The sequence below is a fragment of the Macaca fascicularis genome, chromosome 11 (assembly GCF_037993035.2).
Source record: "Macaca fascicularis isolate 582-1 chromosome 11, T2T-MFA8v1.1".
NCBI classification, from domain to species: domain Eukaryota; kingdom Metazoa; phylum Chordata; class Mammalia; order Primates; family Cercopithecidae; genus Macaca; species Macaca fascicularis.
In genome coordinates this window covers 87,875,400-87,893,215 of record NC_088385.1, presented here as the reverse complement: position 1 = coordinate 87,893,215, position 17,816 = coordinate 87,875,400, and the positions used below count along the sequence as shown (strand labels likewise).

At 38.0% G+C, this 17,816-nt stretch overlaps 1 protein-coding gene across 1 annotated transcript in view; it reads right to left on the bottom strand.

The window, feature by feature from the left end:
• Positions 1 to 16,752, bottom strand: part of ACSS3 (acyl-CoA synthetase short chain family member 3) — a 182,755-nt gene extending 166,003 nt beyond the window's left edge. The window contains exon 1 of the mRNA XM_005571636.5: positions 16,344 to 16,752. Coding sequence (XP_005571693.1) covers positions 16,344 to 16,654 — 311 coding nt within the window. The 5' untranslated portion in view covers positions 16,655 to 16,752. The remainder of the gene's footprint in view (positions 1 to 16,343) is intronic.
• Between the last annotated feature and the right edge of the window lie 1,064 nt (positions 16,753 to 17,816).

The following is a 17,816-nucleotide window of genomic DNA, read 5'->3' as shown; positions in this document are numbered from 1 at the left end:
AATTAGAAAAATGGAAAAAAACACTTCTTACAAGGGAAAAAAATGAGCTGCCAAATAATATGGATGGATAGTACAACTCTATTTCTCTATAAGAACAGAAATAGAGATCCAGGGAGTCAAACAGATCGACAGACATAGATTCTTGATTTTTTAAAGGCATGACACCTACACAAAAAATATAAATACATAAATGCAAAAACTTGTGAATCTGAATAAGACCTATAGCTTAGTTCATTGCATTATGCCAATGATTTTAATAATGTACTATAGTTATATAAGATGTTATTACTGGGGGAAGCTGGGTTATGGATACAAATGAACTCTTTGCATTATTTTTGCAACTTCTTGTAAGCCTATAATTATTTCAAAAAAAAAAAAAAACACTGACGGGAACTATGCCTAATATATCAAGATATTTTACTTTCCTGCATTTACCTAATTAAAATTTAAAGTAATTCCTATTTTTACAGTGGGAAAAAAGTCATAAACCTACATTTCAATCAGAATTCTTTTTTTTTTTTTTTTTTTTGGTGGCGGTGGGGACAGCATGTCGCTCTGTCATCCAGGCTGGAGTGTGCAGCAGTGCGATCTCAGCTCACTGCAATCTCTACCTCCCAAGTTCAACCGATTCTCCTGCCTCAGCCTCCTGAGTAGCTGAGACAACAGGCATGAGCCACCATGCCTGGCTAACTTTTTTGGAGTAGAGATGGGGTTTCACCATGTTGGTCAGTACGGTTTCGAACTCCTGACCTCAAATGATCCGCTTACCTCGGCCTCACAAAGTGCTGGGATTACAGCCGTGAGCCACCACATCTGACTCAGAATTATTTCTGAATAAATAAATGCCAATGAAAGTAATTTAAATGTAAGTCTCAATCCTAGGCCTTGCATTTATAAAACCTCTCCCTTGATAATTAAATCACACTACATCTCCATCTAGCATCCAACCTATACCTTGCACCCCAAAAAAAATCTTAAACACACAGACACAAACATAACATAGACATAGCCACAAAAATAAATCCAACTACACTAACTAGACACCATTGGACATAACTTTAATGCTAAGTAAAACATAAAATTTTTATCCTTTTTTTCTAGCCTCATCCTCAAAATAATCTGAGAACAATGTTACGAAGTACATCTTTATTTTATCTTTGTCAATTACCCCACTATCTGTAACCACATTCCTAGATGAAACGTTTTCCATTAACATTTTGATAATTTGAAACTTGAATACAGTGCCGCCTGCTCAATTATCTAAGAGTTCATTATCTAGCTGGTGCTAAGGAAACCCATTATCTCCCTTTATTCTCACTTTTCTGATTTGTCTTTCCCTTGCCTTCCTACTTGTTATCACCTCTAACAAAAAATGAGAGGCCGCACAAAGGGATAAAATTAAAATTAGTTGTGTTTTTTTAATCTATTAAAGGATTCATTAGTTAGAAAATGGCCACTGTTCACCAAAATGGAACACTGTGTGCTCTAGTTTTTCACACCTCAACAATCAAAGGCAATTCAGAGTAGAACTGATTGTAAAATAAAATGGATTTTATTACTCTTATTTTCAGAAAATAATAACTAGATAATCCATATCACTTGTTATTACTCTTCTTTTATTGAACAGGAAAATGAATGCTATTTTACTGTAAGCAAAATGCCCTTTTTCCTCGCTTGATGTATAGCATTGTTTTTCAGAGTAAAAACTCTATCTGTAATCTCATCTAGCTCCTGGAATAGTGCCTGGTCCAGAGAGGTCATTCAATAAATATTGGATGAATGAACAAAATAAAGAAGAAACAAATGCATTAACAAATGAATAAACTCCAGAGCTAAAAACAAAAGAAAACCTACTTTTATAAATATAAAAGGCTAACAAACATATGTGTGTATGTATATATGTATGTATACACGGCTTGTTCTTAAATTTGTAACACTGGTATTATGAGGGTAAAATAGGATTAACTGGGGAGGAAACATGACACAACGAGAAGCTGATACACTCTCAAGCATAGTTAGTCTGTTTTCTCATCCTAGATCTGTTATCTCTGCATGGCAAGTGAGCATTAGCAAGTTACTTAACTTTCCTTAAATTCTTAAGAACTCATGCTTTTAAGAAGTTAAATAACTATGGTAAGAGGTGATGCTGTCATTATGCACCAATATGTTTTGTACCCTGTAACACTTTAACACACACAAACACACACATACACAGGAATACACACTTAAAGTAAAATCATCTTTTAAAATTTAAAAGATTTTGATCTAAGAGTGGTACTATACTACTTCCATCAAATATTGTCTTTGAAATAACTAGTTATTTAATTTTTTAAAAACCCTCCTTATTAAAGTTTTTTAAATAAAGATAAATTTGAAAATTAATATTTTTATAAGTTAAGTAAACCAAGGTAAGAGAAAATTTCATCAAATTAGGTCTACTAAGCCTGTAATTACAAATTACATTTTCAGACAGCTCTTGAAATATTTGAGCGACGTAAAAAGATGCTTATGCTAGACATATGTAGATCTTGAGAAGTCAAGACTCAATATTTGTAAATAATAATAAAAATAATAAAATCAGTTTTATATTTTTCTAAAATTCAAGCTTTTAACAGATCAAGATAGGCTTTTACTCTAATATATTAAAATTTTGTCATAATTTATGATAATAACATAAATGCATTCTAATTCGAAAATTTTTATATGATTGCTATCACTTTTTCATTCTGTGACTTTAGTTTTCTTAACATATTTACTAAAAGATGACAATCTGATAACATAATATCAACCCAATTCTTAATCTGAAATCCTTGGAATCTCATATGTGCGTAAGAGGCAACCTTTCCAGTTCATTCTCATATAGGTAGAGTCACCCCTCCATATCCACAGGTTCCACATGCACAGGTTCAACCAACCATGAATCAAAAATATTTGGGAAAAATTAATTTTAAGTAACAATATAATAATTAAAAAATACAAATTTTAAAAATGCAGTACACCAGTTATTTACATAGCACTTACATTGCTTTAGGTATTGCAAGTAATCTAAAGATGCTTTAAAGTATATAGGAGCATGTGCGTAGGTTATATGCAAATATTACACTATTTTATATAAGGGATTTGAGCATCTGCAGATTGTGGTATCTGCAGGGAGTGGGTGGTGTTCTGGAACCAATCCCCCACATAGGTGAAGTATGTCTCTACTTTCCCTATTTGTCTTGATAAATGGAAACCCGTGGATTATAAAATATCCTCTACTATAGCTTAAAGATCAATGAATGAGCTAAGGAGAGGCAAATGAGCTAAGGAGAGCTAAGGAGAGTCCTCCCACCTTTAGGACTGTCAAACACAATAAAACATTACAAGTTTATTTTTTCAAAGAAGAGCTATTTTTTATTCCATATCTAGAATGTTTTAGAGATGTAGACCCAAATTTTAAAAACTCTTCTTATATCACTATTTAAAAAGAAAAGTAAAAACTTTAAACAGCCAACTGCCTGAAAATAAAGCTTAGACCCAAAGCTTAGATGACAAAACTTCAAACTCTTTGGTTCCTTGATAGAGGATTTGTGGATTATTTGGGGTTCTGATTGGATACATGACTCAGGTAGTATCCACCTGCAATTTATATAAAAACTCAGATTTAGGAGATGGATTAAGAAGGTAAATCTGTGTATGGTAAAGTTTTAATATCAGTTCAACTGATATACAGATGGCTCTGTGCATTCTACTGTGAAGATCACAAATGTAATTTACACCTGAACCCTGCTCTCCTATTACCCAGTGGTGATGTATCAAATTACTGGCAGAAGTATCAAGAGTGTGAGCTTACACAGTACATGTGAAGTGACAAAATGGCGATGAGTATTGAGCACTTTTGCCGAATTTGCTTAAAAAAAAACAAGATTGAAGTGCTTTTTAGGAAAGAACCACTAAAAATGTTAAGATACAATCCTTAGAGACATTGAAAGGCGATGAAATTGAAAAGACATGTGCAAGTTGGCTCTGGGAAAACAGTGAGGACTTCCATTTCTCTAAGATAAGAGGAGAGTGGAAGACATACAGAAACATAGAGAACAAGTAAAGCAAAGGGAAGTTAAATCCCTGATTAACATTTTTAAGAATGCTACATTGCTGTCATGCTTTTTCACTCTCTAGGTTCTGCTATGCAAAACAGAAGGTAGAGAGCATAATTACCATCTATACTGAAATTAGGCTCTACAGTGTGACCCAACTGAGTTGAAAAAACTAAGTCCACCACTGTATGACTTCGGACAAGCTACTTATCTTCCTGTGCATTTGTTTACAGTGTTATAAAAATGCATTATAAGAGTTGTTGGGAAAATTCAAAGAGATAATATACATATAGTGATTAGCATAGGGCCCGACACAAATCAAATTCTTCATAATTAGTATTAGAACAGCAGTACTATAGTCTTTGCCATTGTCATCGTTTTGTTATTACTATCACCATTATCATTATTGACGATAATACAACAGGTTACTAAAAAGAATGACTCAGTAACAAGCTAGAGAATAATCACGTTAGTTTCCTTCTCTTTCTATTACAGACTCTCTACATATCTTATCATATTTTTGACTCATCCCATAAACACTCAAAGGAAGCATTTAACATTTTTAGGTCATTTGTTTTCCGAAGTTTGGCAACGTGTATGGAATAACACAGGTGAGAGACACTGCAACTCATTGTCCTTGCACTGGATTCCTAAAAAATGGGATATTCTTATTAAAACTAAGGGAGCCAGTTGCAATGCAATTTCCAAGAAATGTATCTCTGCACTTAACATATGCCATTAATCAAGGTTTGCCCACCTGCATATCTTCTGCTTGAAAATGCACAAGGGAATTAGGATCAAGATAAAAAAGAATGAAAGAAAAATAAAAAGAAATAGTACACATCAAGGCATTTAAAAGTAAATAAAACCAACAACTTACATATAATGAAATCCTATATTTTTATTGAGAGGTTGGAGGAATAAATTTTCAAGTGTTCGTAATTAGATAAATCAATTGGCTATTTATGATCATGTTCTTACAAAAATAACATTAAAGCATACTATAAGCAATGAATAATGTGGTCATTATAGATTTTCCTTAAGCCAGAAAACCAACAGAGTAGTTTTAAGGAAGAGATTAATATTGCTTTCTACCATCCAGGAAACATTTCTAAAGAAGCTGTAAAGTCATTTAAACCTCCCTTCCTCCCACCTTTAGGACTGTCATACACCATAAAACATTAAAAGTTTATTTTTTCAAAGAACAGCTATTTTTTATTCCATATCTGGAATGTTTTAGAGATGTAGACCAAATTTTAAAAACTCTTCTTATATCACTATTTTAAAAGAAAAGTAAAAACTTTAAACAGTTTCAGTGTAGAAGAGTTAAAAAATTTTTAAAAATCTAAAATCAATTGAGACTATTTTTAAGAAGCAGTAGAATATATTTAGGAGCACAGATGCTAAATTCAGCCGGCCTGGGTTGAAATCTTAGCTCTGCTATTTACTAGTTTTATAAGTTTAGGCAAGTTTCTTAAGAAACTATCTTTCCAAACCCATGGAGACAATAAAAACTTAGCTAAGAGCTGTTTTCATGATAACGGCTGTTTTATGATAACAGATAATAAAAAGGTTAGCTATTTTATGATATACCTGATAATATTTATGTACTTTAGCTGACTAAATTATCCCAACAGTCATATAAAGTTATTACTTCCCCCTCAATCAGTAAAGACAGGCTGGATTATACCATATGATAACGACTGCAAAACGTCAGTAACTTGCAAAAATAAATGTTTATTTCTCACTCATACCACTCCATTGTAGGTTCAGGTAGACTCCCCAAAACATTGTCATCTATACGTTTTTGCTCAGCAATCCAAACAGCTTCTATTCTACATGTACTTCCACAATGGCCATGGCAGATGAGAAAGAACTAAGAATTGAAGCTCTGGCAATTAACTAAGTGAAAAGCCTTGCTCCTCTTACTGCAGTGGCCAAAGCTAATCACATAATCAATCACGTCTATGTGGGGAAGACCAATCTTCCTACATACTAGCAGAGGAGAATAGATGAGAAAAGAAATGACACAAAAAATAGTAATACGCATCACAGTATGTATGTTATAATTCTTCTGTATTATAATTATTTGAACCAAGATATTGTTAAAAGAGTACAGGCAAGATTTTTTTTACCAGAAATCAGTTTTCTCCACTAACTGATTCTCAACATTTTTTCCTTCTAACCACCAAAATTAGGATATCCAACAAATTCCATTGATAACAGTGGCAAACTTCATCTGTACTTCAGGAGGGAGAGTTGGGAGGGAGAATTAGAGGAAGGCACAGTCTAGGTATTTGTGGTTTATTATAGAAAAATATTTGCTTCTCAATTGAAAATCAATGGAATTCTATGAAAATAAGAAAAAGAGTGTGGAGAGAAAGCTAAGTGAGATTAGTGTAAAAGTGGACTTTTCTAAGCTCCCATGCTCTCATTAGATTAAAGTTATTTAGCAAATGGTCAATAATACCGAGCAACTTTTTTTTTTTTTATTCTTACTAAATTTTTCTACAGATATCTATACTGGCCAGATCTACAGTAGAAATTGAGCATTCTTTTTCTTCCTCCTTCTTCTCTTCCTCTTTCCTTCTTCCTCCTCCTCCTGCTCTTCTTCTCCTTCTCCTTCTTCTCCATCTTACCAAATTTATTTTACTTAACTGCTGCATCCACTTAGGAATGACATCTTGAAAGATTATACTTGGCAAGTGTTATTATTCTACCATGAACACCTTAAGCGAAGGTATTCCTATTGTCCAGAGTCAGGTCATAAGTCAAAGACCTACAGACTTTAATTGCTTTTCCTCCCTCTTAAAGCAATTAAATTAATGTTTTAAATTATTAAAGCCATGTAATTAAACTCCATCCCTGTCTAATTTAATATTTGAAAGAGTTTCTGTTTTTTATTATCCTCAGATTTCCAACTGGACTCCTTCAAACTCAAAATTCACAAACTTTAATTTTCCTAAGATATTATAAAAATAATACCTCTCTTTTCTATGCACTGTTCCTTACCTCATTCAGCTAAACACTGACAAAAACAAATATAATTAATACCTTTAATGTAACAAGTTCCCTATCCAAATAGTTTAGATAAAGGATTTGAGTTCCACATTCACATATACTTGAAACTGTAATTTAGAGAGGTTATTACATTCATATATATAATTGCAAAGATTCATTAGCCTCCTACACATTTTTCTTACAAATGTCACATCACAATGGAAAGCAATGATCTCCCTCATAGAGTTGCTGCTTGTTGCTTATGAAAATAGAATTAAAAAAAAAAAACTCAAAAAAAAGCAGCAGCAGCAGCAGCACAAATAAATTCAACCACTGTATTTTTTCCCCCTTTCAACTAATACTATATGTGGCATGACAAAAGAAAAGTAAGCCACCTTTCAGGAGGTGATAAGACTTTGGATTTTCCCCCAACACCTGGTAGTTGATCAGTCACAGCCGATTGAATTTCCATTGTTCATTGATTGCGCCATCTGCCAGGCAATCCATCCTTGCTTATGTAATTGCAGCATTCCTGTAGTTCACTCTGTTCTGTCCTGAAGGTTCAGCAGCATGACAGGCTGAGAAAATTAGATACGGGACAGTACCAAGCTACTGACCTTCAGAATATGAAATAAGGCCCATCTTTTAAAACTGGTCTTTCTTGATGAGGTTATTTTGAGAGGCCTTATTTCTAACAGGCAATTTTTCTTGCCAACCAGATACCTTCTTAAAATATTTTTATATCTATAAAATAATGATGATTTTAAATTTTAAATATACCTGTACTGTGTACAATGCTATGAATAAATTCATTGAATTTAGAGTTTGTCAAAAGGAGGAAAATTCTTCCTCTTTATATAACACTTTCGCCTTCAAACCAGCATTAAATGTAACTTTAAAAATATCTGACAAATACTGAATTTCCCAAACAATTTAATGTAGCTGAGCATTTGTTTGCCAAAGAGCCGAAGTTCAATAGGGGGATTAAATTGCTTTCTGGATACATGAAATCCCCATTATATTTTCATTTATTTTCCTTTGAAGCAATCTCAAACTCACAGAAAATTTGCAGTTACAACATTAAGCACTTTTTTTCCCCTTTGAAACCTTTACTGACATGATACACAAGAACCCTAGAATAATTTAATATGTAATTGTTACAAATAAGGACATTCTTCTAGAGATCCATACTATAACCATCAACTTCAGGAAAGTAATATTGACACATTACCACCATCCAATCCTGAAATCCCATTCTGGCTTCTTACTTGTCCCCAAAAATATCGATTATAGTGAAAATATTCAGAAACTACCTCTTGCATTTAATTCACAGCTCTTTGGTCTCCTTCATTTTAGTAGCCAAAAATATATTTCAGGTTTGCCAAGACTTGGCAATCTGACTTCTGGAACAGTTGCCTCGATATTTGGAGGAAAAGATTCTGAGCTTAGCCACTGGAGCTATTACTACTAACCCAGGTCTAGCCACTACTAACTAGCTGTGTGGCCTTGAGTTTCAGTTCCCTCATATGTAGAAAGGGCATGATAATACTAACTTTGCAGCATCTGGGGAAGGAATAAATGGACATACATGACTCTACTATATAGCTGATAGTTCAGAGAAAGGACTCAACAAATACTAATTATCTTTTCCCTTTTCAACTGCTTCCTTATCCTCCCTGTCAGACTTGCAAACGAATGTAGAGATATTTAGCTCACTAGAATCACTCTAGTGTTTAAAAAGAACAAACAGATCTACTGAGTACTTTTTATACCAATTTTGAGAATTTTGCAACCTGTTTCTTTCAGTAGCTCCTAGTAGCAAAAGCAAAAAAATAACATAAGAAATCACACAAAGTTCAACTTGCAAAAACAAGGAGTCCTGTTGAGCAGTAGGCTTCAAAACAAGCAAAATTCCTTTCATTCCTGTTTCATAATTTCTTCACTTCAGAATTTAAACATAGATTTCTTCTTAAAGGGAGAAGAGGAAATAAGGAATGAAGAAGAAACTGTATTTTACTTGACCCAGATACCACCATACCGCCATATATTATCCTGTTTCATCTTCCTGTCACTGTCGAATATCCTCATGGAATGTTTTTGCCTATACCAGTTCACTCTGTAATGCGCTATTCTGGCTTTGGTCCTCATCTCATCATTGATATCATATTATTGAAAGTCATCAAGGATCTCTGAGTCACAGCAGATTTTTTTTTTCAATTCTCAGTAGCCTCAAAGCATCTCTAGAGTCCTTGACCACTATTTTTATCTTTTTTCTCCTTTACAGTGCATGACACTAAAATATCTTGCTCTTTCTTTTCCTCTTTCTTTGAATGTCTCATCCATTTCCATAGTTTTTTTTTCTCCCACTTTTTCCCAAAGTTCAGTCCTTTTTCTCTTCTCTCCCCTTTCTTTCTCTCTTTCTCTTCAACTTTCATAAGCTTCTACCTCTCACCTCTTTAAGATTTATACTAAAATCTATAATTCTACATCAAGCTCTCTCCCAGTTTTCAGCCTCATAGTTTTAATTGCCCCATCAGTTCCTCATCTGGACACTTAAGTGAGATTCTTACAGTTACCATGTCTTTACTTGCCTGCATCCCACTGCCAAAAAGTCACTATGTGTAATTTAATTTTTATTCCTGACGTTTCTCTCTTTCTATACCTCCTGCTATTATCCTAGTTCATTAGTCACACTATTTCATGTTCTCGTTACTCTGTGTTTCCCAATATCCCTCATTTCCCAACCTACCAAGAAATATTGAAATCTGAAGTCAAACTTGGCTTCTGATAATACTTTCATCCTATCACCTTCTTAACAAAATGTTTCCATGGATCATTACTGCCTTACTAGGCACTGCAAACAAAAATGCTCACAATGGAAAAGTTAATGGCTGGGACATGCAAAGTGTAATGCAATAGGGGTGAGGACAGTGAATAACAAACAAGCACATGTACCATTTAAAGGGTCAGCAGCTGCTCAGTTCCAGCAGAGTTGCTGTGCAGGAATACTGACCCATTGCTGACAGATATTCTGGTTTGTTGTTATTGTTGTTGTTTGTTTTTTTGAGACAGAGTCTCACTCTGTCACCAGGCTGGAATGCAGTGGCACAATCTCAGCTCTGACTCCCTGTATCAAGCGATTCTCCTGCCTCAGCCTCCGAAGTAGGTAGGATTACCGGCATGTACCACCACACGCAGCTAATTTTTGTATTTTTAGTAGAGACGGGGTTTCACCATGTTGGCCAGGATGGTCTGGATCTCCTGACTTCGTTATCTGCCAGTCTCAGCCTGCCAAAGTGCTGGGATTACAGGCATGAACCACCGTGCCTGACCCATTTTTTCTTCTTTAAAGAGAAGATCAAGGGCCAGACACGGTGGCTCACGCCTGTAATCCCAGCACTTTGGGAGGCCGAGGTGGGCAGATCACAAGGTCAGAAGTTCGAGACTAGCCTGGCCAACATCGTGAAACCCCATGTCTACCAAAAAAAAAAAAAAAAAAAAAAAAATACAAAAATCAGTTGGGTGTGGTGGCGCACATCTGTAATCCCAGTTACTCGGGAGGCTGAGGCAGAAGAAACGGTTGAACCGGGGAGATGGAGGTTGCAGTGAGCAGAGATCACACCATTGCACTCCAGCCTGGGTGACAGAGTGAGACCTCGTCTCAAAAAAAAAATAAAATGCCAAAAGCTGATTTTGTTACAAGAAATTTAAATTTTTAGATAAAATATTCCAATTTTTAAATGCTAAGGAATTAAACAAAACTTCTAGGTCAAACAAAGCCTATCTGCGGGCTTTAAGGCATGTTGTGACCTGCAGCCTAAGAAGTAAATGCAAATGCCTTAGCTTGCTACTCCAAGCCTTCTAAAAGGAGGCCAAAACTATTTTCTGGGCCGGGCGTGGTGGCTCAAGCCTGTAATCCCAGCACTTTGGGAGGCCGAGACGGGCGGATCACGAGGTCAGGACATCGAGACCATCCTGGCGAACACCGTGAAACCCCGTCTCTACTAAAAAAAAAATACAAAAAACTAGCCGGGCGAGGTGGCGGGCGCCTATAGTCCCAGCTACTCGGGAGGCTGAGGCAGGAGAATGGCGTAAACCCGGGAGGCGGAGCTTGCAGTGAGCTGAGATCCGGCCACTGCACTCCAGCCTGGGCGACAGAGCGAGACTCCGTCTCAAATAAATAAATAAATAAATAAATAAATAAATAAATAAATAAACTATTTTCTGAAAGTAAGTGCCAGCAACTCAGACAAGCCACTAAAAGCCAACTGGTTTACTATAACTATCCTCTAAGGACACTTGGCTTTTCTTACCTCGATGTTTTTGTCATCTTGTTCTCTGCACATAAATGACTTTTATCCTAAGTCCTACTTTAAGATTCATTCTAAATGCTACCAGTTCCCCTCAAAACTTATTGGACCACATCAGCTCCTGGGAATATTTCTTTCATATTCCAAAGATAATCATATCTAGTTTTATGTGGCAGGGACAGTCCTAGGCACTTTACAAGCTTCCCTCACCCAATTTAATCCTTAGAAATAGATACCGTCATGATTCTAATTTTGCAAATAAAGGTATTGAAGCTTTCTCAGCTTAAGCGGCAAAGCTACAGTTGAACTCAAGCCTGTATTGACCCGGTGAAGAAGGAAGAATAAGAAATTTACATTTTGGTCATGTATTATGTGACAGGTGTTATGTGCCAGGAAAAAAATTTTAAAATCCTTAACATAACTCAAAAGACCATTCACAATATGGCTCTCTCCTTCCATCTCAAGATAATTTTCTGTCATTTCTTAAGCCCCAACCATGTAAATCTTTTTAAGTTTCTGGAACTTACTAAACATGTCTACCTCATGGCCTTTGCATATGCTATTTTCTTTCCCTGGAATGTTCCTCCCCACTTCTCACATGTCTAACTCCTACTCATTTTGATCTCAATTTAAACATCATTTCCTCTAGACCCATCTCATGATCCTTCTAAAGAAGACAATATCATATCCCTTAAGAAAGATTGTATTACCTAGCATCAATTGCAATTCTAAATTGTGTTCATCATGTTGAAAACCAGATACGCATGTTCTCGCTTATAAGTGGGAGCTAAACACTGGAGACATACAGATATAAAGATGGGAACAATAGACACTGGGGATTCAAAAGGCGGGGAGGGAGAGATGAGGCCAGGGTCGAAAACCTACCCGGTACCGTGTTCACTATCTGGGTGATGAGTTCAATGGAAGCCCAAACCTTAACATCACACAACATGTCCATATAACAAACATGCACATGTACCCCTGCATCTAAAATTTAAAATTCATTTCTTTTGTAATAATTTAATGCATGTCTTTCATGCTGCTGTGTGTTGAGTTCCTTCACTATCTCTTTCATCATTTTCTCTGTACTGTACATGCAGTGGGTGAATGATTAATGTCCTTTAATTCTTATAAGCCATTTTAAGACTTGGCAGGATTAAACAACCTTAATCTAAGCTACCAAGGAATTGAGATCCTGCATGTTGAGAAACCCACACTATTTTGACTACAGAAATGTTAGCCAAGCTTAAGTTATTTTCTAATAATCTGCATTTAGTTAGTCTTTTCCTTTTTGGTTTATAGTCACTGTTAATATATATTGATTTCTAAAAAAATGGTATATGAGAATCCTATCATTGAATGTTGTTTAGATAAAAGTAAACTAAAATTGGATTGCAATGCTTCCATAGAAAGAGATAAATTGATGGCCCAGAGAGTCAACCACAATACATAATAGAAAACTGAATTGACTAATCCTTCAGAGAGTGGCAACTGGATTTCAATTTCAGGATAGGCAGCAGGATGTCTATCAGGAGAAAATAACCAGAAACATCCACTTTGTTGTTCCAGGATTAAAGAAATTACTATGATTGCAGTTCTCCACTGAAGTCTCTCTAATAGAGACTTTATTGCCCAAAGAGCCAGGTTTTAACAATATGGAGTAACCACCAAACTGTGAGGAGAAGCAATTATGTATAAATCCCTAAAGCACCTACCCGTAATTTGAATTTGTTTTTTGAAGGTCTCAGAAATTACAGGACTGGAAATGCATTTAATAGAGTCATTCACTACAATGGAAGTTCCCTTCCATATATCACCCTTAAAGATTTCTACTCCCTGTCTATATTACTGCATGCATAAAATATTGCATAGCTTATGTCACTGCAAAAACTAATATTCAGTACTATTTATGTGCTGAGACTTTTGATAAGCCTGAGGGTTCTGAGGGGAGTTTACTCTTATGAACAACAAACAGACAAGCTTATAATGAAGAATCTCTCTTGCCTCTGGGAAGCCAAAGGGCATCAGAGACTGTGACTACACATATGCCAGCTCCACAGAGGACAGAACAATTAGCTATAGCAATCTCGCCTTGTTTTGCTGAAGCACTTGGCTGTCAATATCTCCCTTCTCCAGATCTCAGCTTCAAAGAAAGTAAGTAAAGCTCCTTCACGCCAAATTGTGCCTAAACCCACTTATCACCTCCCAAAGAGGTGTTTTGTTTTATAGCAACAAAAAATCATCAAAGCTATGTATCCAGTTAGTTGACTCTCACTTTAAAAATTTATATGCCAGCTCTGCCTTAGATCTTGGGGATATAAAGCCAAACAAAATGAAACAAAAGTAAATTCAGTCTGCCCTTGAGTTTGGCTTTGTGGAAAATTGCTAACCAATCAAGACTATCTTCACTTAGGTATCCAACGCAGTCATAGATTTAAATTGAAACTACTGACTAACTGAAATTTAAGATTGGTCTTCTACGTCTACTTCCCTCCCAACCCTGCTTGCCCAACCAGAATTCTTGTAAGATTGAATCGCACTGCTGAAATACATAGAGTCAAAGTTTTATCACTTCTTCACTTTGATTTTCTGGGCATGAGTTCAAGACTGAAAAGATAAAGAATTCAGACACAGCGTTATCAAATGTTGATCTATAAAAATATAGTGACCCTTTCACAAAATTTCTCATTAAAGACTTCTTATACATACAAATTTTAGAAAATGTAGACAAGCAACTAGATATTACAAAGAGAAAGCAAGTTATTGGAAAGGAAATCTCCCAGTCTTAAGCTCTACTTGCTGGGTACGTTGACACTCACTTCCAAGGCTCTCTCCTGGGCCTTTGCTGATCCCCGATTGCACTCTCAGATCACTACAATCTGTCCTTTCTCCTCCATTCCTATTGCCACTGTCTTAGGTCCGGCCCTCACTGTTTTTTCATTTAGAATATACCTGTGTTTTCTTAACTGAATGCTACGCACATTAGTTTTCTAATGGAGATGGCCACATAAAATCATTTATAGCACCATGTTTTATGACAGATATTTGTACATAGAACTTTGAGAAACAGTGATGCAATAATCTCTGTGTTTTCATCTGAGGAACACTAGGAGAGTTTCCTGCTCCTAAGATAATTATGGTCTGAGAATACAAAGAAAGCTGTTCTTCCTCTAACATTTATAGGGCCTAGTGTATAAAGACATAGTCTTCATCCCTTACTAAGTTAAGCCTCCACTTATTTCCATATTTGCATTTCGGGAAAGTGAAACAGAGATTAAGTCACTTGACAGTGAACACACAGTCAGTAACTGTGAGAAGCTGAACTCAAATCCAGGTAGTCTGGCCTCAGAGTCCATGCTTTCAATCTTTATGACTTCTAGAAATCAAGGACCAGGTTTCACTCATTGTTGAACACCCAGTGCCTTGTTCACTGTCTGGCACAGAAAAGAGGACCAATCAAATACTATTGAAAAAAATAATTGATAGGAATGGGCAAGGTGCTCAGATTCTAAAGGGGACACCGCGTCATCTCCACACACTTATGAGAGGACTGGGCATGGTGGAGACACAGAACAGGCTCTTGCCAACTCCATTCCAGATTTCTTGCTCTAACCACAGAGCCATTCGTCCACTGCAAACCTGACCATGTCATTCCCCTCACCTCATTGCTGAGCAGTGTTTTCCAAACTTTTTTTTTTTTTTTTTTTGAGATGGAGTCTCGCTGTGTCGCCTGGGCTGGAGTGCAGTGGCCGGATCTCAGCTCACTGCAAGCTCCGCCTCCCGGGTTTATGCCATTCTCCTGCCTCAGCCTCCCAAGTAGCTGGGACTACAGGCGCCCGCCACCTCGCCTGGCTAGTTTTTTGTATTTTTTAGTAGAGACGGGGTTTCACAGTGTTCGCCAGGATGGTCTCGATCTCCTGACCTCGTGATCCGCCCGTCTCGGCCTCCCAAAGTGCTGGGATTACAGGCTTGAGCCACCGCGCCCGGCCTTTTCCAAACTTTTACAGGAGACATCCTCTCTAATGGCTGGCAGATGAGAGCAATCACACCCCCAGCGGGCAGGCACATAAGGAGCCACACTCTGAGATAATCACTGACTGTGCCTCACCCTCAGTATCTGAGCAAGCTTAATATTTATTCTACAATGTGTCTCTGTTTGTTGTAACACAAAAAATAATGCTTATAACTTCTTATAATTCCAACTCCAGGTAGAAGACTTTACAAAATACCATGACTTCTAACATCACCTGGCCTATATCTATCTGTATTCTTTCTGGGTACCCCATACTGCAGCTTCATATACACAACAGGCCTATGGATCTGGTCCAAGCTACTTAGCACAGTACATAAATCCCTTCCCAACCTAGCCCCCAGACTCGCCACTTCCCCTCCCACTTCTCCAGCCACCACAATCATTTGCAGTCACTGTCTCAGTCACATTTCAAGCTGTTGTTCACCTTAGAACTTTGATAATTAGGGTCTTGTCAACTTTGAGAAGACATACCCATCCTTCCAAACCCTTCTGGGGTGTGATTTTATTGAAGTCTTTTCTCAACCCTCCCTCCCCACAGTATGAGGATACTTAGTTATAATTCCCTAGTTTATTGCACCACTTGCTTTGTTTACATAGTAGCTCCCCTACTAGACTGTGCGGTCCCTGGAGGCAGGACCTTGTTTTAGTCCTCTTAATATTCCCAGTGGCAAGCAGAGCCTTGCCAGTCAGGTAAATCCCCGTTTATGGGACACTGGGTTCACAATAGGTAACAGGGTCTCTCAAGAGCAGAAGGCAAGAGAACTGACTATGAAATTGAAATGAAACACGAATTGAGGGATCTGAACACATCTCCAGTTTCAATTTTCTTTCGTGACAGAATGCCAGATTCCAGGTCCCAGGGAGGTCCTGGGGCCCAAAAAGTTACCAGGGATGGGGGATCGGGTTGGCACAGAAGTCACTCACCAACTGGTAGAGGGCGAGTGTTTGTTCTCCAGCGTTTTGGTCCAGGGCTTGTACCAGCTGATCTGCTCTGCAGCTTTGCCCCAGAACCTCTCGGGGTCGGTCACCGAGGCTGTGAAGTGGGTCTTGTACTCGCTGCCACTGCCGGAGGACAGCGCCCTGCAGCCCCGACCTCCGAGACCGCCCCGCGGGCCCGGGGCCACTAAAGCCCTGAGGGCCGCACCGGCTCCCCGGGCCGGAGAGGACCCAGGCAAGGTCCCTCCGAGCCCCCCGGCGCCGGTGACTTTACGACATTGCAGCCAAGAGGGTTTCATCTCCGCCGGCCACCCGCGGTCCCCGAGTGTGCGACAAATGGGACTCTTGCAACTTCCTGGGGCCTGAGAGAAGCGAATAGGAGGCGGGGGCAAATTCCGAAGTGAGCCCGGAGCCCAGAAGTTTGGAAGCCACACTAGAGTCGCCGGGAAAAACCGACCTGGAGCGACCAGAGAAGCAACAGGCTAAAGTGGGGGCCCCGGGACAGGGGTGTCACAGCGCAGTTGCAGCAGGTTAGTTGCGCCGCTGCATGAAATCCAAACCTCTGCACGAACTTCCAGCCCCCAGAAAAATCGCGCTCAAACTCCAGAACGTCCTCCTGATTTCAACACACAAGTACTCTTAGGAGGAGGCCAACGGCCCAACTCTCAATTTTCAGTCCATCAAGTTGTACATGGCTAGTTTAATCTTTGGAAGGTCGCTGTTGGAGGTGGCATCGCCTCTGACCTGCAAGAAACCAGCAACCCGGTGAGTTGCGGCAAGGCTCCTGATTGTTATTTATTTATTTATTTTAAAAAATCAACTCAGTCCCTGGTTACTGAAAACACAAGCGGCTCCAGGGTAGAGATTGCTCCGGGATTTCCCGACCACTGAGAGGGTGGGAGGAGTGGAAGGAGGTTGTGCCAAACAAATTGGGAAGCGCTTCTTGGGGTGATTGACAGGCCACAGGGAAGGTAATCCCACTGGGATGCGGATTCACCTGCTGACCAGACTCCGCATGGGATCCAGACAGAGAGCAGATAGGACTTGTTGCATTGCCTCCCTTCTAATTTGCCTGCTTGGAGTTTCTGTGGCTTGTTTTCTAATGAGAAAATAAAACAAACAAACAAACAAAAAACAAAATAGGAAATAAGTAAAGATGAATCAAAAGAGGAAACTGGGAAAATGTAAAAAGAAAGATGGTATATATTACCATCTAGGTTTAACATTCTTCAAGCTCCACTATTATTCCTGCTTTACCGAGATTCAGATGCTATCTTTTGCCTTAATATTATGCCAAACACCATTCTGTCTTGGTGTGACAGTATTTGCAGTTTTAAATGTAAAGATATGTATTTCCAAATCTGAGGTGAGAAATAGTGACATGCCCCTGACCTTGGGAAGGATCATAATTTGAGAAGCTGTAAACAAATGATTCTGCAGGAAAAGAATAATGTGGAGATA